The following is a 22,943-nucleotide window of genomic DNA, read 5'->3' as shown; positions in this document are numbered from 1 at the left end:
TACACCCGGCTAAGTTGGCGTGCCCTCGGGTTCGCATCAGGCAGGTCTGCAAACATCACGGGCTAGGCATCACCATTAGTGAGATCGATCCCTGGAATGCCCGCTAGAAGAAAGACTGAAGTCCCAGTTTGAGCTTCAGATTCACAGCGTAGATGTGGAGACTGTAGATCTACGCTCGGGTTCGGGTTCGGATTCGGATCTTGAAACTGGTGGATCTGACTGCTGAAGCATTGACCAGCAGGACCGCAAGCAAATAAAAGAGAAAAGCAACAGTAGGATAGAAATAGTAGATATATCATCACTGTATATCTGAGAAAAAGTATGAGGCTTAGCCCTAGGATGCTTCATAAGTCCACATTACTGCATTAATAATTAAACAAATCTACAAGTCTCGTATTGGGACATTAAAACCAGTCGATCCAATTGCCTCACTTGGCCATCTTAACCATTCGCGGTATTCTGGATCGAGAGCATTGAACATCTCGTCCATGAACCTCTCACTGAGTCCTTCCAGCCACCACATCCAGTCGAGTTTCTTCACCAAAACACAGAAATATGCAAAGATGATCAAGGCGGGTGGTGATTTCCGCTGCAGGCAATCCATAAACTGATCAGGAACTTCAAACAACCAGGGCATGACAACGGTGGTATCTGCCGCGCGAGATACGCCGGCCATCACGAATGCATACGACTGGGAAAGCAAACCCACAGCCTCCAGGTACATCTCACGATCGGCGGTGTCGGAGACATGCCCCATGATAAACTCTCTGACCCGCCATACATACTGCTCGCCATCAATAGCCGGGGTGTTCCGGCGTACGTAGGAGTGTCGAGCCCCATTGTTGAAGACAGGCGCGAGAACCCCATGTCGAAACATGTCTCTACTGGACTCCAAGACCACCTTGTTTCCGCGAAGGAATGTCAACCATTCAGGAGTGCCACTTTCCCCCAGTATCAGCGCATCGTTTTGGGTAGGTGGGCGGCCGCATGCATAGACGCAGGTCAACCATGAGAACAATATGACTGTTGTCCCTTGCTCTTCCATTAGATTGGTGATGTTCGGCGCGACGTCTTGCATGGCCGCCATGTGGTGGGTATGCGCTTGATCAAGGCACTCTTGTTTGCGGTGCGTGGGGCAGAGACGATAGAGGTGCAACGCTGAAACAGCGAGAATCGCATGCATGACGAAGGGTGTGGTAAATCCTACCTTTGGGGCCTGCTCTCGCCACATGGTTTGCACCTGTGGCTCAGCGGAAAGCGTCTGGGATGTTTCTGTTGTCCAGTGGTGCAGAAGCTCTAAGGCAAACATGGGTGAGCTGGGTAGGCTGCCCGGCATAATAGATCTAGAGCCGGATTCTGAAACATCTTCTGAGGCTTTTTGGGCCCAGGCATCAGCCGAGGCTTCCGGAGAGGTTCGTTGCGAGATGCTAGTGGTCTTGGTGTTATCCTCCGTTGCATATGTACAGAGAACCCCATATACTTCGCACTTGTGACATTTCGGCTTCCCCTCGTCGCACTAACGGGCATTTATTGTCAGCGTGTTGGATAATTAGCATGGCTTGACTGAAACGAGGGCGAGCAACCTTGACTTTGCGCTTCTTGCACTGCATACAGCCATTTCGGGACTTTCGATGGTATCTCCGCCCGTGCATTGAAGAGGCACCCAGCATGATTTACTAGCCAGCAAGTAATTCAGCCGGTAGGTAGCTATATATATTTATGAGACCGACTGCTGCTGCCTGGAGATGCCATTCGGTTTGCAGTTCCCCTGAAGAAACCGAAACAGCCTGCGATGAGTAATCGAGCACGGGCCATGAAGCAGGCAGTGATCCCAACTGTATTGCTGTAATTCGTGATAATTGTAGCATCAATCGCATGTCAGTGCATGTATCTCTTTAGCGCCCTGCTCTATCGCGAAGCTCGGAGCGTACAGAGAGTTTAATGTCCATTGTGTAAAACGTAAGCGTTGGATCACTTTGATTTTCTAATCCATAATTACAGGAGACACTCCAGAACAGCCCGGAGTGGCTATAGGAGTCAGGCAATGACAGAAAAAGAGTCATCAGCAGCTCCACATTTGTCCGCTCCGATTGCAGCCTGAATGGCCTCTCCAGTTTTTCCAAATCGCTTTGCAGGCTCAGACTCAACCCAGCATAACTAAAGCGAACCAGTGTCAGCGACATGGCATCAAGGCGGACTATTCGGAATACAACATACCTTCCCAGCCCCAGTCCCTCATGACACTCAGCCAGTGCATTTCACTCTTGATTAAAGCTTCACGATTCAACTCAAATTCCACCTCTGAGCTCACAGCACTGGGTTTTCGGCTGGGAAACGGCTGAAACGCGGCACCATCGCGCCTCCCCCAGACCTCCATCGTCAACTCGAGACACCGGTCAGCAATTCCAGAGCTATTCAGGCTCGATAAGGAATGCCATCTGTTGCGCACCCAGAGGCGGTCTTCGGCATCGGTGACCTCGCATCCCGCTACCATCAGCGGGAAAATGGGGAAGAAAACAGCTTTCGAGCTGAGCGGGACCGTTGCAATATAGACAAGCACCTTTCGCGCTATACCTGCGTAGGATAGACGGAACGGAAGCTCCGGCACGGTTTGGTACAGCAGGAGCAATGTCGCCCATTTGTACGCGTTCGCGGTTTGGACTAGGTCGGAGGTAGCAGGGGTTGCTCTGGCGGTTTCTTCTGTGTTTGCGGGTTGATCGCTGAGTGATAGACTGGGTGTCCAGCAGTCGATTGCGGCCATTAACTCGGTGCCAATTGAGACGATGGTGGGAGAATTCGTCTTCTGAGGACTTCGGCGCACGCGAGCAACAAGGTCGGCTACCCTGCCAATCAAAGGGAATAAAGTGTTGGCACAGCCCATGAGAGGATCGATATGGGCATCGGGTTCGACCTCGGGATTTGAAGAGGAAAAGGTCAAGTCAACGACGAGATCCAAATCTCCGGATTGGTCATTTGGGCAGGTGATTCGTGTGAGGACATCCATATACATCCAAGTGTTTGCAAGAAACCGCAAATTGGGTAGTTCGTCTGGAGGTTGCGCAGCAAAGTTAGTGAAGAGGGCTTGAATGAGGCCTCTTGCCTTCTTTAGGTGGATGGTGCCATTGTATGACCGGGGATAGTACCAGGTCTGGGCCATCGCTAGAACGAGTAGCGTAGTGGCCGTTACCTCAGGCGACATATTAGTTTGTTGACTGTGGCTGGTGGACAGCTTTTGTATGCTAGTCTCGAGGTGTTTAAGACCTTCGGCGCGGAGCCGGGGCAAGCCATTGAAGCACGTCATCGCAGCAACCGCGTGGTAAAGCGCGAGGTGCTGTTGAGCTAGCGGCCAGACAATCTGGCGCCACGGGTTCCCACAGGGGGCTTCGGAGATACAAAGCGCCTCGCAGATGCGATGTATAAAAACAGAGCCGATGTTCTCAGGACTATCGTCGCAAGCGTCTAGCTGGCCCTGCCAGCTGAAAGCTCCGTGTTCAGGTAGCGACGATCCCATATTATACGGTTTGTCAGTAGGAAGCAACCATGACTGTGAGTCCTGGACATTTCCCCCCGTCTCTGCTGAGTTGTGCGCCGCACCCACGGAGCCCAAGGAGCCTATCGGTGGCGGGAGATCCGGCTGTTCATCGGGAGGCATGAACATCGGGTTTAGATCGGGAAATAGTGTATCAAACTCTGCAGCGTCTCCAATCCAATCAGGGCCGTCGGGATCGGTTAACGGTACCGTGTCGAGGAATTGCCTAATGTCATCGGTGAGCTGGCACTGGTCAGTCTGCTCGCCGAGGACAAGGCCTCCAGGTTCGGGCCTGGTCGGGGGAGCTGTCGTATTGAATAGGCGGCCCTCCTCTGGTGCCTCGCTGGCCACTTGCCGCGGAGTGCCACCGGGTGCCCTCGTCCTTGTCGTTTGAGTACCTTCGCGGATGAGTGCATTGGGATTCAGAGCGCCATGGGTGACCTACCTGCCTTGGGCACTCGTTTGGCCAGCTTTGGCCCAAGTGGATTCTCGAAGCCCTCATGCCTCCATGTGAGCTCTTTCTGGTAGCCCGCACAGGTGACCCGTCGGCGAAGACACTGTGCGCATGCGGGCTTCCCCTCGTCACATTTCCTGCGTTTCCCTTTGCAGGTGAGGCATCCTACCAAAAGGAAAAACAAGGAGTTAGCGCCGAGAAAGCTGAGCCCGAGTGATAGAAAATCTTACCGCCCCGGCTTTTCGATCGCTTGGGCTTCCCCAGCTCTGGTTGCTCAGCCTGACTGCTAGGAGCACGGGCTATCAATCGACGGGGTGTGTGTTTCGTGCCGGTGAAGCATTGGGACATCGTATTGGAAAGCAGCTACAAGAGTGCAAGGTTGTAAATGACCAACATAGCACGAGCAGGTTGCTGGGCCAGGGCATCTTCGAAGGGCGACGCCAATTTATATCTGGGCGATCGTGCGGGGGACACACGACGTCTCCAACGCTAATTCCAGGCTAGTCTTGCTGCTTATCTTGTTATCCTATTCCTGAGAAGCAGTGCATTGGCGGAAGTTGCCGGAAGCGTGGCGACTGTGGCACTGGCGATCCTTGGGTTACTTTATTTGACGCACACTTTGTTCTGATCATATTCGAATTACGAAAAGTTCAGTCTCCCCTAAAATAGCTAGTCATGTATCACATTCTCATCACTACCACGATCCGGTACGTCTTTCCTCAGACTGTCGCAGTTGGCAACTGTGCCTTCATCTCCCTCTCCTTCTCAAATTGCTCCGAACACATTGCTACCACACGACCTTGATAGTCTAAATTTACATTTTCAGCGGTGATATGCAAGTAGAACAGCGATATACTCACAAGCAACGCCATTCTCCTTAGTTGGGTTCAACAACCCCGTCGTATAAATCCCCGTATTCAAATTCTCCTGCGCCCTCGCACAGAGTTGAATATCCTCCATGGCAACATGGCGCGTAAAGCGGAAGAACTCTTCGAAATCAGGCGCACCCAGCGGCGACTTGTGATAGTAGTCAAACTCCATGACGGCGCGCGTCGGATCAGCCGAAGGGCACACGCGCCACGAGGTCATCCCGCCGCCGTACACGCTCAACGTGGAGCTCGGGAACAGGTAGACGAACACGCCATCATCATCGGACTGGGACTCCTCGGCGCTCGTTATGTGCCGCGAGTAGTTGTGGTGGTTGATGACCTTGTACGTCTGCGGGAGGTAGCGCTTCGCGAACTCCGGGTGCGCGTACGCGCAGTGCAGGCATTCCTGGTATCCGTCAATCATGGTCTTCCAGTTGTACTCGACGGGGTACCGCAGCGGGCGGCGGATGGGGATGTCGGTGAAATCAACGCGTGAAATCAGCTCCGTCAGCCCTGGGAAGAACTCGTCGAAGGGTACAGTTTCGTCGGAGAAGGTCACGAAGAGTAGACCATTAGAAGTGAGGTGGGTGCGAATTTGCGACCCCTTGTGTGAATGGGTGCAGTTGTTAGCGTGCTGTTCGGCGGAAATAAAACACTGGATACGTACATCCTTCGTATAGACTTTGATGGTCTTCCAGTCGGGGGTGGACCGTCGAACTATATACTCGATTTGCACCATTTCGCCATGGTAGTCTTCTTCGGCCTCAGGCCAACGTGTCACGGCACCGAGAAGAATCCAGCTCTTGACTGTGTCAGGCTATGCCACACAGGGGTTGGGCCAATGGGTTCAAACCGTCATGAAAACGCCTCGTTTTTCCAGGTTATAGATGGCCTCGCTGGTATACCACGAGGCGGGCAATGTAGTTCCGCAGGAAGTCATATTGCAAAAGGCGGGACTCCCGGATCTGGTGCGTCCTTCTGCGATGTTGTTCGCATGGTCCATTGAGGCATGACGGCCCCTCAATATATCCTGGCTTTGACGGCAATCGCATTCCACACTTCCCTGCCTGTAGGCAAGTGATCGTCATACTACGCAACTCCAAACCATTTTCGATCAAATCAACCCGCGAAATGTGGCCAATTAGGATGGCCTGTTCGTAGCCGTTGTTTCGACAAACCGGGTAATCAATATCCTCGATTCGGAGACATCTGATTGGACGGTCATGGAGAGAACGGATTGACGTTCCCAACTAAGAAATCCAATTGCAGGAGCCCGTTTAGTGAGAGACTACTCTCTATGAACAATGGTATGATACCTGACATGGTGCCGATAAATTCGGTCAGCCTTTGCATGGAGACCAGTCAACCGCGTTCTCTACCTTGCGCAACTCACTTGTCGCTCGTCAACTTACCTCGGTTATACAACAACGTCCTCTAGCAAATATGCTCGAGCTTGATAATACATTTGGCATCTTATTCTACGGGTTGTTCTCTGCCCTTGTGGCTTCTCTGTCCTTCAATGTCTGGCTGTACACCAGCAAAGCAAGCGATCCATATTGCAGCAAGGAGCAGTCCGCAGAACAGCTACAGGACCTTCCCGCGGGATGGTGGACCGATGACATGCGATTTCAAGCCGAGAAGAGGGCTATATTCAGCAAGGTAAGATACTTTCCAGAAATATACACCTCCCCAGCTACCGACCCCTGGGACTACCTAGGCATGGATTTGCGTAAGCCATCGCGGCCGCTTCCACAAAGCCGGCGACTACTTCGCCAACGAAGTCGCGGGATTCCGTATCTTCCTCATCCTGGGGAAAGACGGACAAGTTCGCACATTCCACAACGTCTGCCGGCACCGCGCTTACCCAGTCACGAAGAAGGCCCAAGGCTCGGCGACTGTCCTCGGCTGCGGGTATCATGGCTGGAGTTACAACACCACGGGTGCACTTACCAAGGCACCGCTGTTCGACGATCTCCCCGGATTCAAGAAGGAGGAGAATAGTCTTTTCGAGATTCACACCAAGCAGGACGATGCGGGGTTCTTGTATATCAACTTTGATCGGAGCGCAGAGGCGAGGAATAGCCCCCTGCCCCGCGCGGCAAAGATCGGGTATCCGGTTATGATCTACCAGACATCTCAGTATCTTGATAGCTGGGAGATGAAAAGCGAATTTAACTGGAAGATTATGGGTGAGTTCCCCCGCTCCTCTGCCTTTTATATGCCGGATGCTACGGAGAGAGATCGAGAGCGGGCGCCACGCTAATCAATCCCAATAAACAGTTGCTCACAACGAAAACCACGATATCCGCGAGGGCCACCTCCTTGTCGAGACCGGCATCGTTGCGGATGTGAAATCTTTGCCGGCGCTGGAAATCTACCACATGAGCCAGCTCCGTCTCGGCCTGCTGACGACGGTCTATACGAAGCGTGGTTCTCCTTTCTGGTTCTTGGTCTCCTACTCACCTGATTCAGCCGGGCAGACGACCCTACGATGTGAAGCGTACTCGGTGAGGAAGCAACATACACCGCTGAGTGGCGAGATGAAGAAGAAATGGGGCGAGCAGCTGCAGTTAAAAGTTCAGGAATTTGAAAAGGCGTACAGGAAGGCCCTCAGGGATGTGCCTAGCTTGAGCGCCAGTGTTTGTAAGTTGGGCGGAACATAGTTTAGAGCACCCTCTGACAATATCCTGATAGATGGCCAAGCTCTTATTGCTGATCAGGTTGACGTGCACCTGGAGCTGGAGGCAGCTGAGGGCAAGGAGATCAGACCAGCGGCAGTGCAAGCCTCGAATGTTGCCTCATCAGCAGCCGAAAAATGTGAGTCCCTAGTTCTATTTTATGCGGGAGATCAAACAATGACTGTGTTCAGTGTGCCAAGCAATGGAGTGTGGTGCTGGTGGTAAACTTGACTGGTGATGGATGGTGTTATGGAATATGATGGGCGCTGCCTACTTGATTCCTCGTTGTTTGGTATAAGTGTACTGGACTGACTCTCAGCTGTGGCTACTACGTTTCAATTACTGCGACTTGTAAGCATTTCCTGAATAGCGGATAACAGCAAGTATGCATTTTTGTCCATGGTCTACATTTGTTAGTGATCTCTCCTCGCCTGGCTCTAGTTTCTTGTTTTCGTTCGCAAAATGCAAGAGTGCAAATATATAACGACTATAGCCTCAACATCGAATACTCTGATATCACCCATTTGCTGTGGCTTAAAATACAGGACAATCACGTTGCCAAAATTAGAACGTGTTCTATACATATCATAGAATGATTCGGGGTGGTCCCAATCGGAATTGATTGATTCATCCCCAGCCGCTCCCTACAGGTATGCTAGGACTCAGCGCATTAAAAAGAAGAAAAAGCAGCGAGAAGCCAAAGAAAGCAGAAGCAAAGCCCAAACATCGGATCTCTAAAGAGCGTCGTGGCATAATGGAGCTGGGAATGGGAACGACCGAGTGACCGGCGCATAATGCAAGTTCGGTCAGCAGATGAATCTGGCTTATACTTTCCTAGCCAAAGACCTTGTCTAGAAATCTCTCGAAGATAGCTTTGCAAGCACCAGTTAGTTCCCTAAACTTTCTCTGCGGTGCAAGGTTATATGTTACGTAGCAGGCTGAGGGACATAGTTCCTCTCATATTCCTCGATCTCATCAAGGCCTTGCCTCAGGTCCACCTCATTGGGTTTCTTGATCTTTGTCTTGTGGATGAGCTTCCACCCGACGTAAAGAATGGGACACACACCAACCATGGTGTACCTATACCACCGGCCAATCAGCAACCCAAAGGTTTATGGCATCTTTTCAGCGTCGTCGAACTCACGAGAACAAAAAATCAGACACCTGCCACTGTCCCTCCAGAGGCAGAAAGACGGTATATCCCCCGACGAAGGTCATAACAAACGTACCCACGAGCCCATACCAAGCCGCATATGGCTGGAGAATGCTCTTGTACGGTAGACTATCGCGGCTCATGCCCTGGGCCTTCAAAGCGCGGTAGAAGCACAGATAGGTCGTGCACATGCAGCTGAAGTTTATGAGCTGTGAGGCGGTTACCAGGGACACGAGCCAGTCAAGCACCACAGCTGTGCTCGATGACAGCTGGAGGAATGAGATGAGCGCGATGAGAAGGACAAGCGCGACGCAGAAGATCGGCACGCCCTTCTTTGTACATATGGCGAAGCATCGCGGGGCCTTGCCTTCAAGTGCGAGGCCGTAGAGCGAACGAGACGCGCAGTAGACGTAGGAGTTTCCGGCAGAGAAGGCTGCTGTGAGAACTAGAGCGTTGACAATATGAGGCAGAACCCCAACGCCGAGTCGGTTCATCGCAACTACATAAGGCGAGGCGGCAGCTCCAGCCTCGCTGACTTCGAGGGCAGCTGCCAACTCTGGGTCATTGTAGGGGACTAGGATGCCGACGCAAAGAGAGCCCAGCACAAAGAAGGCTGTCAATCGGTAAAAGACAGTGTTAAATGCTCGGGGCATAGTCACACGAGGATTTTGGGCCTCACCGGCGCCCATGGATACGTAATCAGGCCCAGCGATGGTAAAGGACGCCTGAATGAGGCATTGCAGGAAACCGAGGAACTTGCCGAGATTGCCCGGGTAATACAACTCAGCGAAGGCCCCAGGTTCATTCCAATACCGGAAGCCAAAGCGGTCTCCTTGCGGATTTCCACCCAGCATGACGATGAAAGTAAAGATTATCAGCCCGACAATGAGAACGAACTTGCCAAGTGCGGACCAGAACTCGGCCTCCCCGTACCACTGGACTGCCTGGAGATTCAACACTGCGTAGAGAACGATGATGATGGCTATAATTGCGCCAACCGGCACTGCATCACTCCAGAAGTGGATAATAAGGTTACAGGCAACGATTTCAAACGGTACTAGGGCGGCCTCGAATATAAAGAAGTTCCAGCCTGCAGCAAATCCAAATGCCTCATCGACGTAGCGGCCAGCGAGGCGAATGAATGGCGAGGAAATGGGCATATAGGTGACCATTTCAGCGACAGAGATTGTTACTGCGAGGATAAAGGTACACCAGATACTGAAGGCGATGAACAGACTTCCTGGGCCACCATTCAGGAGACCCTGGCCAATTTGAACCTATGGAGGCACAAAGGCGTCAGCACTTAGAAACAAGACGCTTTACGTCGAAAAGAGCATAATTGAGCTACAACTAGTAAGGCTTGGTCAGACGCGACTTACATAAAGCGTGGTCCCAATAGTGCCTCCAATACCGATCAGCTGGATATGGCGAGACTTGAGATTTCGATGGATTGTTCGAGGTGTTACCGGCTGTGAGGATCCTTGTAAAACCTCGGGAGAGTCAAAATCGGGGGAGCCGTTTTCGCCCTTTTCACTGTCGACGGCATTGGTTGAGGGGGTGGAGTACAGTTTGGAGGACATAATCAACACAGGGATGGCGTTGCCTCAGAAATCTCAGCGTATAGATTTAAGAAGTAAGCTGAAAAACTCAACAACGTATGACATCAGTCACACCACTTTCATAGAGAGGAATGTAGAGCCTTGAAATGTAAAGAGCAATGGTAACCCTCAACTTGATGCGAATCGGGGCAGCCTCTGGGCAGAACAGAGGAGAGATACACGCACACAGCGGGTTACAACCCAACATTACCAGGATTCAGAGGCAATTGAATCACATCACGCACCGTGCGCTAAAACCCATCTACTTAAATCATTGTGTGAAGACTGTCCTATAGGTATCAGGTAAAGCCTCGGTTGGTACCCCATACCCACTAGCTTACTTTGGTAATTCTACCCCAGGTCAGGTCTACTGGTTTAGGTACTTAGCCAAGTGGAGTAAGATCAGAGCAAAGAGAGCTGGTCGCTTACTCTTTCATTTCGCAAGGTAGCAATTGGCCAGTCGTCGGTAAGCTGTCCTGGAGGATGAGAAAATTGGATACCTCAGAGCGGATGTAATTCCCCAATCCAATATTGAGGCCCCAATCAACCCCTGGCAGTCAGCGGATACGGTTCCCATAAGGGAGATAGAATGAAGACGTCGCGTCAGAACATTGGCCTTGTCTATTACGCACTAACCCACCTTACTGGAGCTCTTCGCCCAAGTCCCGTGGCCGTACATTGGTACACATGGTATGACCTCCCTACTTTTCGGGTAAGTTTAAGGCACACACGCAGCTTTGTTAGGGGGGATATATTTATGTTGCAACCAGTAGTTGTTGTAGTAGGCTCAGTAGCGAGGAGAGTTACTGATTGGGTGCAAGGACTATGCCACAGCAGCCGGGTCCAAGCTCTTGGAACAGCCCGTCCAACGACTGATTATTCATGCATTGCGTATCACATCTGGCTTCCCAGTGTCTGTGCTAGCGTAAGGTCTAATATCACCATCCTTGGAAGCTTCGGCCGAGCCTTCATCACTGGGATAGTACGCACTAGTCCGCCGGAAGGGATTATATGCATGGGCAAAAACAGCATCCAGTTCTTCGAGCGTCCGACCCTGTTCGAACGAAGAGAAAACGTTAATCGATGTTACTTATCGAATAGAAAGACAGGAACTGACCTTGGTCTCTGGGAGAAAGAAGAATGTATATAGCAAGGCCACCAGGGAAACACTACCAAAGACCCATCCGACACCGAAGTGGATATCCTCCAGCATGTACGGGATGATGAAGTTAGTTATGAATGCCCAGATGACATTCCACGCTGTCCCGACCGACTGTGTCTTTTCTCGAACAGCCGCGTTGGGTATCTCAGCGCCAAGTAGATACGGGATTGAGCCGCCGCCAGCCTTATATACGACTGTTGTTAGTTGGTTTTTATGCGGGATCCTTGGAGACTCACGTTGTAAAAGACTGTGAATAGCATGAAAGATGCGACAATGGTGTTTCTGGAAGCGGCTGTTGGATGAGCCAGTCCTCCCAGGCCAGCAAGCATATACATCCACAACGCCTGGAGAGAATAGCTAAGGAAGAGCGTGTATCGGCGGCTGTGGACAGGTTATTAGCACACCACTCTGAAACTGATGAGTCGTCAGACTTACCCCAATCTGTCAACCAGGGCCATGGCCAGGAGCACTGCCCCGAGATTGAGAACACTGCTGATGATTGGATATGTATATGCATGTTCTCCGTAGCCGTTCTCTTGGTAGAATTTCGTTTGGAACGTCGACACGAAGGCTTGCCCGGTTGCCTACTTGAATTAGTTTCCGGAAAGGCCCTGATAGTTTACGAGCTTACCTGTTGGAAGAAGTAACAGACTATAACTATTGTGGTGCGCCGGAGGTTGTTCCCCTTGACGAGATCTATCCACGCGGCTTTGTGGACGACCTCGTGGAGACCCTCTCGGATTTCTCGGAGCTCTTCATCGCAAATACCATTCATTCTGTCTTCTTCTGGACGTAACTTACGAAGAGACGCGATGGCTTCCTCGTCGCGGTCCTTGGAGAGAAGCCAGCGTGGGGAGTTTGGAATGAAGACGGTGCATATCATGATCACTGAGAGGGTTCTATTGTTAGAAATGGATAATAGACAACAAAGTACCCGGGCATACGTACAGACTGGGAATATTAGCTGGATTCCTGTCACTGTCTTCCATCCTATACCGTCTGATTCCGTCTCGTAGGCCTTGTTTGCTCCACTGGCAATGAGCCCTCCGGCTACAAGGAAGAGCTGTAGGGAGACCACGACAAGACCACGGAATGACGCTGGGACAATTTCTGACTGATATGTACTGACATGGTAGTAAGTCACTGCCAGCATACTTTCTCTATACTTGGGGAACTCACGTCACGTCGACCTCTACTAGACCAACAGAGATGTAAACAATGATTCGGCCGACAATGAATTGTGCAAGACGTCCAGTTCCAGGACCAGAATCGGCGGCGGTAATTTCAACTATGTGATACTAGTAAGCATGAGAGCTCTTCCGAAGAAGGGCCAACTCACTAATGACACCAATAATAGAGATGACGGACAGAGCATGAAAGACCATACGGTGCCCGTACTTCTCAATCATCGGACCCGCGACAAAACAGCCGATGAACTTGCCGATGAAGGGCAGTGATGATAACAGCGATGTATTCAGCGAGTCGATCTCATATGTTTGTGTTTCTGCTCTATAGCTGCCGAATTGGTTGACGAACCCCTGAACCAGGTCAGCCCATGGGCCTCCTCAAGTTATAGTTTCATACCGGATTTCCAAGGATCCCTCCGAAACTTCCTGTGTCAAACCCAAACAGCATGTCTCCCGTGAGTAGACAGAAGCAGGAGAACAGCAACATAGGGGTCGCCATGGACCAGGCGGAGCGCGGCGTCGTCATGGTGGTGCGGCGTTGTGACCTTGCAGCAGGCCACAGTTCAAGACAAACGTAAAGAACTCTATAAAGATATAGAACATATCAACTCGAGGTCAGACGGTAGATGGTGGTTTATCAACCAGCGAGCGTTGTCTAGATCCACGGCAGAGACTACCGGCTTTAGCCAAGATGGCACAATCCCCCCACAGTCTGGGGTAATGGCAAACCAACCACTGGCGCCGATCTCGTTCAACTCGCTCGGAGCCCCTCAATTTCTTCTCAACTTCTCCGAGCGAGAGCCCTGCATGTTCCGAGCGAGCTGGGTTCGCTCCGAGCGAGGCTGTCCCAACTGCGGCATCCTGGCCTGTCTACCAAACCCTCTGCTCATGACTCGAATAAATTACTGTCGCAATCCCGTGCCCACTCTGTCGTTATAAGTGAATCGTTTGTTGTCAGAATATTGCATGATCCAAGAGAAGTTCCGCCCGCTTCACCCTTGTATACAATCCGCCAGTATGGGGAGTTCTCCGAAACAGCCCAACTTTCTATTCATTCTCGCAGACGATCTAGTACAACCCCCTCCCCTTCTATATCGCCATCGCTAACCCTCCCGGCAGGGCTTCTCAGATATAGGCTGCTATGGCTCGGAGATCCAAACGCCCAACATCGACCGACTCGCTGCCGAAGGAGCACGCATGCTCAATCACCATGCTGCCGCCGCCTGCTCACCAACGCGAGCAATGCTACTCACCGGAACAGACGCGCATCTAGGCGGTTTAGGTACTCTGATCGAATTCAAACAAAACGCCCAGGGCGCAGAGAGGTGGTCGGGCAAGGCGGGCTACGAGGGGTTTCTGAACCGCGATGTGGCTACCCTGCCTGAGATCCTGGAGGACAATGGGTACTTTACTGTTATGTCTGGAAAGGTATCGCCCCCGTTAAATGCATATGCTGCTGTGTATGCTTACTTTAGTAGTGGCATCTTGGTATGCGCACGTCGCAGGGCCCATGGGAGCGCGGGTTCCAGAAGGCGTTTGCGATGCTTCCTGGGTGCTGCAACCATTATGGATGGGAACCAGTGCAGGAGAAATTCCCCGTCGGTGGTCGACCTATTCACGCCGAGATGGGCAAGAAAGTAGATATGTGGGTGTCTTGAGACAGATCGGTTTATTGTGTCTTCACTGACCTGGATTGCATCCCAGAACGCCGAATAAGACGGAAGACCCCGAGGGATTTTACTCGACCGACTACTACACCGACAATCTGATTAAATATTTCGAAGAGCGAACAGAGAAGGAGAAATCGAAGCCCTTCTTCTCGTTCCTGCCATACACTGCGCCTCATTGGCCTCTGCAGTGTTCTCGCGCACAGCGTGATAAGTAGGATACTCAACACTACAGATTATACCATGCCAGCTGATTATCTTAAAGATACAAAGGTGTCTACGACGATGGCCCATACGCCCTACGCGAACGCCGTCTTAAGAAGCTCGTGGAGATGGGCATCATCGACGAAGCTGTCATTCCCCACAAAGTCGAGACAAGCAAGGTTGGTGCTGAAGAGTGGGATACGCTGACGCTAGAGGAAAGGAAGCTGTCAACCCGTGCAATGGAGACATATGCAGGCATGGTGGACTCGATTGATTTGAACATTGGCAAGGTGGTCGAGTATTTGAAGAAGACTGGCGAGTACGACAACACGTTTATTGTGTTTATGAGTGATAACGGGGCCGAGGGGGCTGCGTACGTACTCCCCCCTGTATTTACTACGATTACTGGAGTTGACTGACATTTCACAGGTTGGAAGCAATTCGTATGTATCTTTCGGTCACTACCGAGTAGATGTTAGACTAACATCGTCTGCAGCTGTTTTAGGGACCGACATCAAGTCGGCCATTCACAAGTATTATGACAACTCCTACGACAACATCGGAGCCTATAACTCGTACACTTGGTACGTTAACGCAGATTATCATGAGCAATATGAAGCTAATAGGTATAGGCTCGGTCCGTTATGGGCGCAAGCATCGACCGCACCCTCAAGGCTATTCAAATGCTTCCCATCCCAGGGCGGAATTCTAGTCCCCTGCGTAATCAAGCCCCCTGCAAATAGTTTACCCTCGTTATCCCCAGGCTCATTCAGCCGGTCATTTACCACGGTCATGGACTTTGTTCCTACATCCCTTGAACTGGCTGGCGTATCTTTACCACAACCTACAACCAGCGGCAGCCGCACAATGACCAGGTTCCGCGGCAAGGAAGTTCATGCTGTCCGGGGTAAGTCATGGGTACCGTTCTTCGGGCGAGGAGAAAGCGTTGAACAAGATACGACATGGGAAATCCACTCCTCTTCAGAACCGATTGGATGGGAGCTCTCGGCCCGTGGAGCACTGCGCAAGGGAGACTGGAAGATTGTCCATTTTGCCAAGGCGCAAGGGGGTGCTGGAGAAGGAGACGACGGATGGGAGCTGTTTAATGTAGTTGAAGATCCCGGGGAGACAAAGGACCTGGCACACCAAGAGCCAGGAAAACTGCAAGAGCTGTTACAATGCTGGGATGAGTATGTGGTTGAATGTGGAATTGTCTGGGGAGAAGGGGCTGCCGCGTCAGCATTAGGCAAAGATGAAGCGCCAGAGCTGTGGGAGGACGAGATGGAGCTGCAGAAATGTTGGATGGATGCTCGTGGGGGGGTTAAACCTGGCTGTTAGTAAATAAATCAACATTTCGCCCGGCATAAAGCGAATATACGTATGTGGTGTGTTAATGATATATATGTTGTCAGCTTATCTCTAGTATGTAGTTAGCGCCCAATGAATGCGCCTTAATTTTCCCGCTAGTTTCAACTTCCATCCCAAATTCCCCCAATTCTCCATCTCCATTTTCTCCATTCTTCTAACATTCACCCTCCGAATGGATAGTCTACCACCCATCGCGACCACGCCTTCTGATGTCGAGTCGCGCAGAGCGAGAATCCACCGGACGCGCACAGGATGCCAAACATGTCGATCTCGGAAGGTCGGTGTCAGCTGCTAAATACCCAGAGTGACCCAACGTAAACTCACTCCAGTGGCAGATAAAATGCGACGAAAAGAAGCCATCCTGCTCTCAATGTCAGAGAGGAGATAGACTATGTAACTGGGCTGGAGAGGAACCGAAACGCACCAAGGTCTCGCGCAGGGCAAACGCGACAGCGTGCGAGGGATGTCGCGACAAGAAGGTGCGTCTTAGTGCCAAAACATCACGCCCTCTAACATGGACTCATCTAGTTAAAATGTACCAATGATATCAACAACGCGTGTGAGAGATGCCGAACACTAGGCATTGAGTGCGTGAGACCTCGACGGCGTGCTGGGCCTGCATCGCCGACTCTCTCGGAAAGTTCCCTACCAGCGAACCTAAACTCCTCACGGGGAATGCAGTTGGGCCAGCTGCCAGAGGGAAAAGAGCTTCATGACCTTGTTCAGCTGTACTTTGCATCGGTCTATCGTAAGACGTCTGTTCCCAGTTGAAATATCCTAGTTAACATGCGCTAGACTTTGGCTTCTTCGCCTTCATCCACCCGCTCCAATTTCAACGTCTCCTCGTCAATGGGAAGATTCCACGAGAGCTGACTCTAATAATGATTGCCAGCGCTGCTCGGTGTGTCACCATGTCATAGGTCGCGACCTACAAAGTATTGATACTATTCCCAGATTTGCCGCTCCAGTCACTACTGAGAGCCTTGCCAGAGCAGATGCCTGGGCAGATGCGGCAATTCGTGCACTTCTTCCGCGCATTTACCAAGGATTCGGGGTTGTTCAGCTGATGGTACGATAGAAAAGTTTCTTTTTTTCGATCAACAGAGTGGTCGAACTGTTCTGACTGCCGCGGACACTAACACGAATTACCAGGCAATGCTCCTTGCCCAACACTATGACCTCCACCGAGGAAGGTTTACATCGGCGTGGCTTCTGGGAGCTAGTTGTACCCGGTATGACTGCCCTTACATGCAAGCTTTGGCTAGCAGAGACTGATCGACGCAGCATGATGCAAATGATGTCGTTGCATGTCTTTGATCGGGCATACCCAGTAGACTTTCCATCACACCAGCGCCTGTCCCCCCTCCTGTCGCGTGAAGCTCTTCGTCGGATTGCGTGGTCTACATTCTATCTCGATTCAATGACTGACGGTGGCCGATACGGCTCCCAGACAATCGATGAACGCGCATACCGTATCCAGCTTCCCTGCGACCAGGAGAGTTTCCTGGGGGATGATCATGTAGTAACAGAACCTTTGATCCCAGGGGATATCAACAGTGCGCAGGTTCTTAGAGATGGTGTACCACACGCCTCGCTTGATATGTCTGCGTATCTACTACGCACTGCAGCGGCTCGTCGTCGCGGCCTTCACTTCGCCTACCGCGCCTCATACCAGGAACATACAGTCGATCGGCTATCTGCAGATCTATTGCTACTACAAGAGGACCTGGAGTCCGTCTTTGCTGACTTACCGCGCCGTTTCCAGTTTACCCCCGACAACCTAATACTTCATCGTGACCGACTGCCAATGTTTATTTTACTGCATATTTTGCGACGTAACCTGTTCATAATTCTTGGTCGCGCTGCGTTGCAAATCTACCTACGAGATCCCACGAAGGTGGATTTAGTATACCAAGTCCGCCGCAACCGGATCTCGCACGCTCTGGCTGTCTCAGACTTGGTGTCGGCGGGTTTGAAGGAGGGAATCATCTTTGATCCACATATCGGCGTGCAGGCCTATGTAGCTCTTGAGAGTACAGCAACTGTTTGCTCCACAGATTACTATTGAAGCCTTTTTACTGATTGTTTTTTCCAGTCCTGCTTTTTGAGCCGCGTCGCTTGGCCAGCGTTGATGATTCCAACGGCTCTAGTGACCCTACATTAACAGAAGGCATCGTGCACTGCTTGGCAGTTATCCGAGATATCTCCGCCGTATCAGAGTTCACCAAGCATTTGGTATGTCATGCTTCATTGCCATTACCAGCAACCCACGTTAATAAACACAGTATCTGGAAGCTATTCACCGTCTGATAAAGTGTGACTGCATACACCTGCTACAGGACAGAGACCTCACCCTCATTCGCTGGTTCGTCATCGGCCAGCTCCCATAATATAACCAGATAGCTAACATATTCGTAGTAAGCATCCTCTAGTAGGGCAGGACGCGGCGGAGTTTGACTTCCGTGACCTGCGAGGAGCAAAATTGGAACGCCTAAGCAGGCGTACCAGGGTTGGCGAGGATACTGCAGTCAATGCTACTCATGATGAAGTCTTACTAGACGACTCTTCGAGCCGAGAGACGCCTAACACCTCAAAGGCAGCCTCCCCACAGCCAGTGGCCCAAGGTATCAGTAATCCTCAAATGAGTCTTGCTGAAAATAATCCTTCTGCTTCAGAAACCGGTAGCGCGCCCAGTCTGCCTTCTGACATCCAAATGGGAGAGTATGGCTTCTTCCAAAATGGGCAGCAATGGAGAGAGCTCGTGGGGCCTGGGAACACAGATCACCTTTTTTCATCGCTCAACTGGCTCTGGCCGTTTGATGAATGGGGTGATCAGATTGCACCACACATTGGTCCTCCGGGGGCTTTCTAGCAGGTCTTACAGAGAACCAGGGCAATTTCATCAAGCGTCCAAATAACTCGTATTACGTGCTGGGAACACGGCATAGTGGCTATCTAATAGAATCCGACAGAGCATTGCTGCTCGGCGGGGCGGCTCGTACAAACGGTTTACATTCAACCCACCAAGGCGCAATAAGGCCTAAGCCTGATTCATATCCTAATCTCTTCCTCAAATTGCGCCCTTACATCATGCTCTCCGCCTCGAAGGGATCTCGGCTTTCGGTCCAGCTCAGGGCGATGGTTCTAGTGTAGCTCCTCCGCATCTCTTCCCCAGAATGCGGAGACGCAGTATAGGGAACGGGACCACCCCAGTCCGAGGTGGGGACGGAATTAGGAACCCTGCAGGTCGGAAATAGACAGGACAATACCTATTCCCTGTTGGACGACGTTACTTGACCTCATCACCGCCAATTCACTGCATCTGATGTATGGAAGATATACCCCACACGCTGAGGGGTGGTATATTTGAGGCCTACTTGGGTATCCACCTGAACCTCTGGTATACGGTCTGTCCTATCTAGTTACCCGAAAGGGCAGCTTCGTGAGGCACTAGCCCTTGAAGTCACATGTCATTTTTGTTATATTCGGATACTTATATCCCGCATTGGCTGCATTTCTCGGTGTAAAAATACCCGTTATTCCTTTGCATGGATGGGGCATTTCCGACATGGAATCAAAAGCGCACCACCATGGGAACTTAAAAACAAGGGAGCCCCATGGCCAGCCTTGCAAGACATTAACATGTCGAGCTACCTCATTGGAGAGCTTCGCAGTACCTTTTGCGTTATGATGTTTGCTAGGTGGCTTTTCTATGCGGTTGCCCTTCCTCATCTTGCCCGTTCGACCTCAGTGGAACGGGTCAACACCCACACTGGGAAATGGAAAGCACAGTTGCCCATTCCTTCTAAATATGAGTCTCCTCGCTTTCGGTACTGGTGGCCTGGCGGATGGATTGATCCCGACGTGGTGCAAAACGAGGTGGAAGCTATTGCAGCGGCCGGGTTTGGGGGCACGGAAATCGGAGACGTCAGAGACAGCATCACTGTCAAAATGGATCCCAAGGTGTACGGATGGGCAGGATACAGGTGGAATGACGGTGTACTAGCTGCCTACAAAGCTGCTGATGAGTGTGTCGTTATGTTATACTTCTAGATGGCTCGAACACTTGCTGATAGGGATAATAGTATGGGACTCCACATGGATTACACGCTTGGGCCTCACTGGCCAACTGGAGTCCCTGGATACACGCCAGACTCGCCTGAAACAGCAAAGGAACTCGTCCACGGACAGGCTTTTGTTCAGCCTGGCGCCAAATATATCGGGCCTCTTCCATTCCCCGTTGCAGACCCTTCTGGGCAGACCGTTGGCAACTCGAACGTTACTGCGACGCCAGAGCTAGTTGCAGTGCTTGCGGCAAAGACCAGCACGATAGCTGCCAACGCATCTGTAATAGCGCTCGATTATTCCACCATAAGGGATATCACAAAGGAGTACAACAATGGGACATTGATATGGACTGCCCCCCCAGACGGTAGATATATTGTTGTGGCAGTCTACGGCCGAGGGACAGGACAAATCCAAAACATGTACGATATGAACTCGGATGGTCCAGTGCTAACTGACCCCTCCCCGGCGTATATTGTTGACCATCTCTCCGTGGCTGGCGCGGAGGCTACGGTCAAGTACTGGAATGAGCATATCCTCACCGAGGAACTCCGCGCCCTGATGAAAACATCTGAGGGCTCGCTGTTCGAGGATTCTCTTGAATTGAAGCTAACACAGTACTGGACGCCAAACTTCATGCGCGAATTCAGCACTAGACGCGGCTATGATCTGGCACCATATCTGGTCTATGTTTTAAAAGACACCAATACCTTTACAGGGGACGCCGAGGTTTCTCGTATGGTCGAATACGACTTCTACTCTACAGTAACGGATCTATATATCGAATACCGGCTGAGCCGTCTGAAGAAGTTCGCTCACAGCCTCGGACTAAAGCTACGAGTACAGCCATACACGGCGACATTCGACTCGTCCCGCGCAGCTGCAGTCGCCGACATCCCGGAAGGCGAGTCTCTCGGGTTTGAAAGCACACCAGACTCGTTCCGGGTGCTTGCAACTGGGCGAGACGTCGCTGGGAAGACAACAATCCTGTCTAATGAAATCGGAGCATACATGGGAAAGGCGTACGGCGTCACCTGGAGCTTCCTCCTTGGTACAGCAAACTACGACGCGGCTTTAGGAGCGAGCCAGAGTGTGATCCACGGTTTCCCTTATCAAGATTCACCAACGAGCTTATGGCCTGGGTTTGCACCATTTACGCCGTTGGGGAGCTCGAGTAATGGATTTGCCGATGCCTGGGGTCCACGGCAGCCGCAGTGGCTGTTCGCCCCAAACGCCAGTAGGTATATGGCCCACTCTCAGGCTCTCCTGCAAAGGGGTTGGCCGTCTGTGGACGTTGCGATTCTAAACCTGGATTGGGGCGTTACTGTCAGCTGGGATGACAACGGGCTGAATGACGCAGGTTACTCGTATCAGGTACTTCAGTGCATATCGAGCCTTCTGTTCCATATTAAAATCTGACTGTACCCAGTTTCCAACCCCCGAGCTTCTGGCTGAGTACTCTGCGTCAGTCCATGATCGCAGGCTAATCTATGATGGTCCCCGATACAAAGCTCTCGTTCTCAATAATGCAACCTCTCTGGAATTGCAAAGCGCACAAATGCTCCTATCATACGCAAAATCAGGCCTTCCTATTGTCGTTGTGGGAAGTATACCGTCCTTGCCGCAGTCACTCTGCCCAACGCGTAGAGACACATCTTCCAAGTTGAACGCCATATTTCGGTCAATGCTGGCCCTCAGAACTACAAAGCAGGTAGAATCAGAAGCCCATGTTCCTGTTGCCCTTCAAGGTTTGGGAGTAATGTACGTGGCCCATTCCACCATTGCGCAGTACTAATATAGTTACAGACCCTTGATCAAGTATCCCCTGTCTTCCAATATCTCAACTGTAGCAACCCGACGACGCATCCAGGACAACGAGTATATCTATTGGATATACAGTTCTAGTCGAACCAGCCAAACTGTCCACCTTGAAGGCGAGGGATACCCGCTGCGTCTGAATCTTTGGACAGGCGAAGTGTCTCCGATAGCAGCGTTCAACTCTAGCGAGGGATACACGGCCATCAACATAACAATCGGTGAGAATGGCGCTGAAGCAATCTACTTAGGCCACCGAAATCCATACGGCATTAAGAACTTGGAGCGTCATATCATCAGCACAGACGGTGAAGGCATCGTAGATGAATCAGGGAGTGTCTTCCTGAGAGCGACCAAGAATGGAAAATACACTGCGAAACTCTCCACGGGCAACTCAACAACAGTTACTTTCCAGTCTATTCGGCCACCTGTGATGCCGAGGACGTGGACACTCACAGTGGAGGATTGGTCACCGATCGACAATGAAACAGGGCTGGACTCGTCACTGACCGAAAAGGCTACGTTGCCCCCTGTCACTTTGGCCCAGTTGAAGTCCTGGCATAACATCTCTGGGCTGGAATATGCCAGCGGTGTCGGAGTCTACCAGACCAATGTTGATCTGCCTATACACCAGCCCGACAAAGGCCAGCAATCCCTAGGGGTGTACTTCAACATCGGTAACGTTCAAGGATCCTGGGGTCTGGAAGTCAACGGCCAGATCGTACCCGGAGCCGACTTCTTCACATCACGACCAGTGGATGTGACCTCGTATATTCGTAATGGAGCCAATGGTAAGGACATTGCGACCCCGCAGAGTCGTATACTAACAAGCTTTAGACGTCAAGATCACCGTGGCCACGACGCTTTGGAACAAGCTGCGCAAGACTTGGCCAAGCCTTTATGGAGAACTGGAGCCGGAGGAAACCGGACTGCTGGGGCCAGTGAATTTTACGTATTATGCGCAGCAGCGTGTTATTTAGCCTGCCAAGATGTGACCAACTCCAGAAGTATACAAGTGATAGTAGAGGAGGCGCAGGCCCTAATTCAGACGCGTCCGCGATGACGAAGGATGCACCGCCATCACACTCTCTCGGGGGAGATTCGGGAGCAAAACGTGGTTAGAAAATAAGCTGGCCAATCAAAACCTGCCTGCAGGATCTTACTTAATTAACGTTTCCACTAAGAATTGGCTAA

General features: G+C 51.4%; 9 protein-coding genes across 9 annotated transcripts; 4 read left to right on the top strand and 5 right to left on the bottom strand.

Annotated features, from left to right (window-relative positions):
* Positions 1–311: 311 nt before the first annotated feature.
* Positions 312–1,889, bottom strand: ASPSYDRAFT_49893 (Zn(II)2Cys6 transcription factor). Its single transcript, XM_040847959.1, has 2 exons — positions 1,584–1,889; positions 312–1,516 (listed from the first exon to the last, which is right to left on the bottom strand). The coding sequence occupies exons 1-2, from the start codon at positions 1,668–1,670 to the stop codon at positions 383–385; spliced, it is 1,221 nt and encodes a 406-aa protein (XP_040698610.1). The 5' UTR covers positions 1,671–1,889; the 3' UTR covers positions 312–382.
* Positions 1,890–1,963: 74 nt separating this feature from the next.
* ASPSYDRAFT_49891 (fungal specific transcription factor domain-containing protein) lies at positions 1,964–4,024 on the bottom strand. The gene is made up of 2 exons (XM_040847958.1): positions 2,218–4,024; positions 1,964–2,157 (listed from the first exon to the last, which is right to left on the bottom strand). The coding sequence occupies exons 1-2, from the start codon at positions 3,656–3,658 to the stop codon at positions 2,144–2,146; spliced, it is 1,455 nt and encodes a 484-aa protein (XP_040698609.1). The 5' UTR covers positions 3,659–4,024; the 3' UTR covers positions 1,964–2,143.
* A 678-nt stretch (positions 4,025–4,702) lies between these two features.
* ASPSYDRAFT_61310 (aromatic ring-hydroxylating oxygenase subunit alpha) lies at positions 4,703–5,792 on the bottom strand (the record flags this gene model as incomplete). Its single annotated transcript, XM_040849968.1, has 4 exons — positions 4,703–4,791; positions 4,844–5,456; positions 5,520–5,654; positions 5,706–5,792. 4 exons carry the CDS (start codon positions 5,790–5,792, stop codon positions 4,703–4,705), a joined length of 924 nt encoding a protein of 307 aa, XP_040698608.1.
* Positions 5,793–6,295: 503 nt separating this feature from the next.
* ASPSYDRAFT_136086 (uncharacterized protein) lies at positions 6,296–7,933 on the top strand (the record flags this gene model as incomplete). Its single annotated transcript, XM_040840744.1, has 5 exons — positions 6,296–6,511; positions 6,570–7,041; positions 7,133–7,495; positions 7,547–7,669; positions 7,722–7,933. The coding sequence occupies 5 exons, from the start codon at positions 6,296–6,298 to the stop codon at positions 7,766–7,768; spliced, it is 1,221 nt and encodes a 406-aa protein (XP_040698607.1). The 3' UTR covers positions 7,769–7,933.
* A 523-nt stretch (positions 7,934–8,456) lies between these two features.
* ASPSYDRAFT_1161667 (uncharacterized protein) lies at positions 8,457–10,352 on the bottom strand (the record flags this gene model as incomplete). The annotated part of the gene is made up of 3 exons (XM_040840098.1): positions 10,063–10,352; positions 8,675–9,960; positions 8,457–8,610 (listed from the first exon to the last, which is right to left on the bottom strand). Exons 1-3 carry the CDS (start codon positions 10,261–10,263, stop codon positions 8,457–8,459), a joined length of 1,641 nt encoding a protein of 546 aa, XP_040698606.1. The 5' UTR covers positions 10,264–10,352.
* A 792-nt stretch (positions 10,353–11,144) lies between these two features.
* On the bottom strand, positions 11,145–13,244 carry ASPSYDRAFT_210488 (uncharacterized protein). Its single transcript, XM_040843994.1, has 9 exons — positions 13,028–13,244; positions 12,783–12,981; positions 12,623–12,731; positions 12,392–12,567; positions 12,075–12,331; positions 11,879–12,027; positions 11,680–11,824; positions 11,399–11,626; positions 11,145–11,335 (listed from the first exon to the last, which is right to left on the bottom strand). The coding sequence occupies exons 1-9, from the start codon at positions 13,154–13,156 to the stop codon at positions 11,162–11,164; spliced, it is 1,566 nt and encodes a 521-aa protein (XP_040698605.1). The 5' UTR covers positions 13,157–13,244; the 3' UTR covers positions 11,145–11,161.
* A 291-nt stretch (positions 13,245–13,535) lies between these two features.
* ASPSYDRAFT_49887 (arylsulfatase) lies at positions 13,536–15,963 on the top strand. Its single transcript, XM_040847956.1, has 8 exons — positions 13,536–13,701; positions 13,750–14,058; positions 14,109–14,275; positions 14,335–14,511; positions 14,563–14,874; positions 14,931–14,944; positions 14,998–15,085; positions 15,134–15,963. Exons 1-8 carry the CDS (start codon positions 13,648–13,650, stop codon positions 15,837–15,839), a joined length of 1,827 nt encoding a protein of 608 aa, XP_040698604.1. The 5' UTR covers positions 13,536–13,647; the 3' UTR covers positions 15,840–15,963.
* A 1,149-nt stretch (positions 15,964–17,112) lies between these two features.
* ASPSYDRAFT_476519 (fungal specific transcription factor domain-containing protein) lies at positions 17,113–19,081 on the top strand. The gene is made up of 4 exons (XM_040847473.1): positions 17,113–17,902; positions 17,965–18,104; positions 18,155–18,234; positions 18,288–19,081. Exons 1-4 carry the CDS (start codon positions 17,155–17,157, stop codon positions 18,739–18,741), a joined length of 1,422 nt encoding a protein of 473 aa, XP_040698603.1. The 5' UTR covers positions 17,113–17,154; the 3' UTR covers positions 18,742–19,081.
* Positions 19,082–19,511: 430 nt separating this feature from the next.
* Positions 19,512–22,941, top strand: ASPSYDRAFT_136083 (uncharacterized protein; the record flags this gene model as incomplete). The annotated part of the gene is made up of 5 exons (XM_040840743.1): positions 19,512–19,897; positions 19,955–21,308; positions 21,364–21,695; positions 21,741–22,540; positions 22,587–22,941. The coding sequence occupies 5 exons, from the start codon at positions 19,512–19,514 to the stop codon at positions 22,727–22,729; spliced, it is 3,015 nt and encodes a 1,004-aa protein (XP_040698602.1). The 3' UTR covers positions 22,730–22,941.
* Between the last annotated feature and the right edge of the window lie 2 nt (positions 22,942–22,943).

The sequence above is a fragment of the Aspergillus sydowii genome, assembly GCF_001890705.1.
Source record: "Aspergillus sydowii CBS 593.65 unplaced genomic scaffold ASPSYscaffold_13, whole genome shotgun sequence".
NCBI lineage: Eukaryota > Fungi > Ascomycota > Eurotiomycetes > Eurotiales > Aspergillaceae > Aspergillus > Aspergillus sydowii.
Note: the sequence above shows the minus strand (reverse complement) of the source record. Positions and strands in the feature narration are given on the sequence as shown.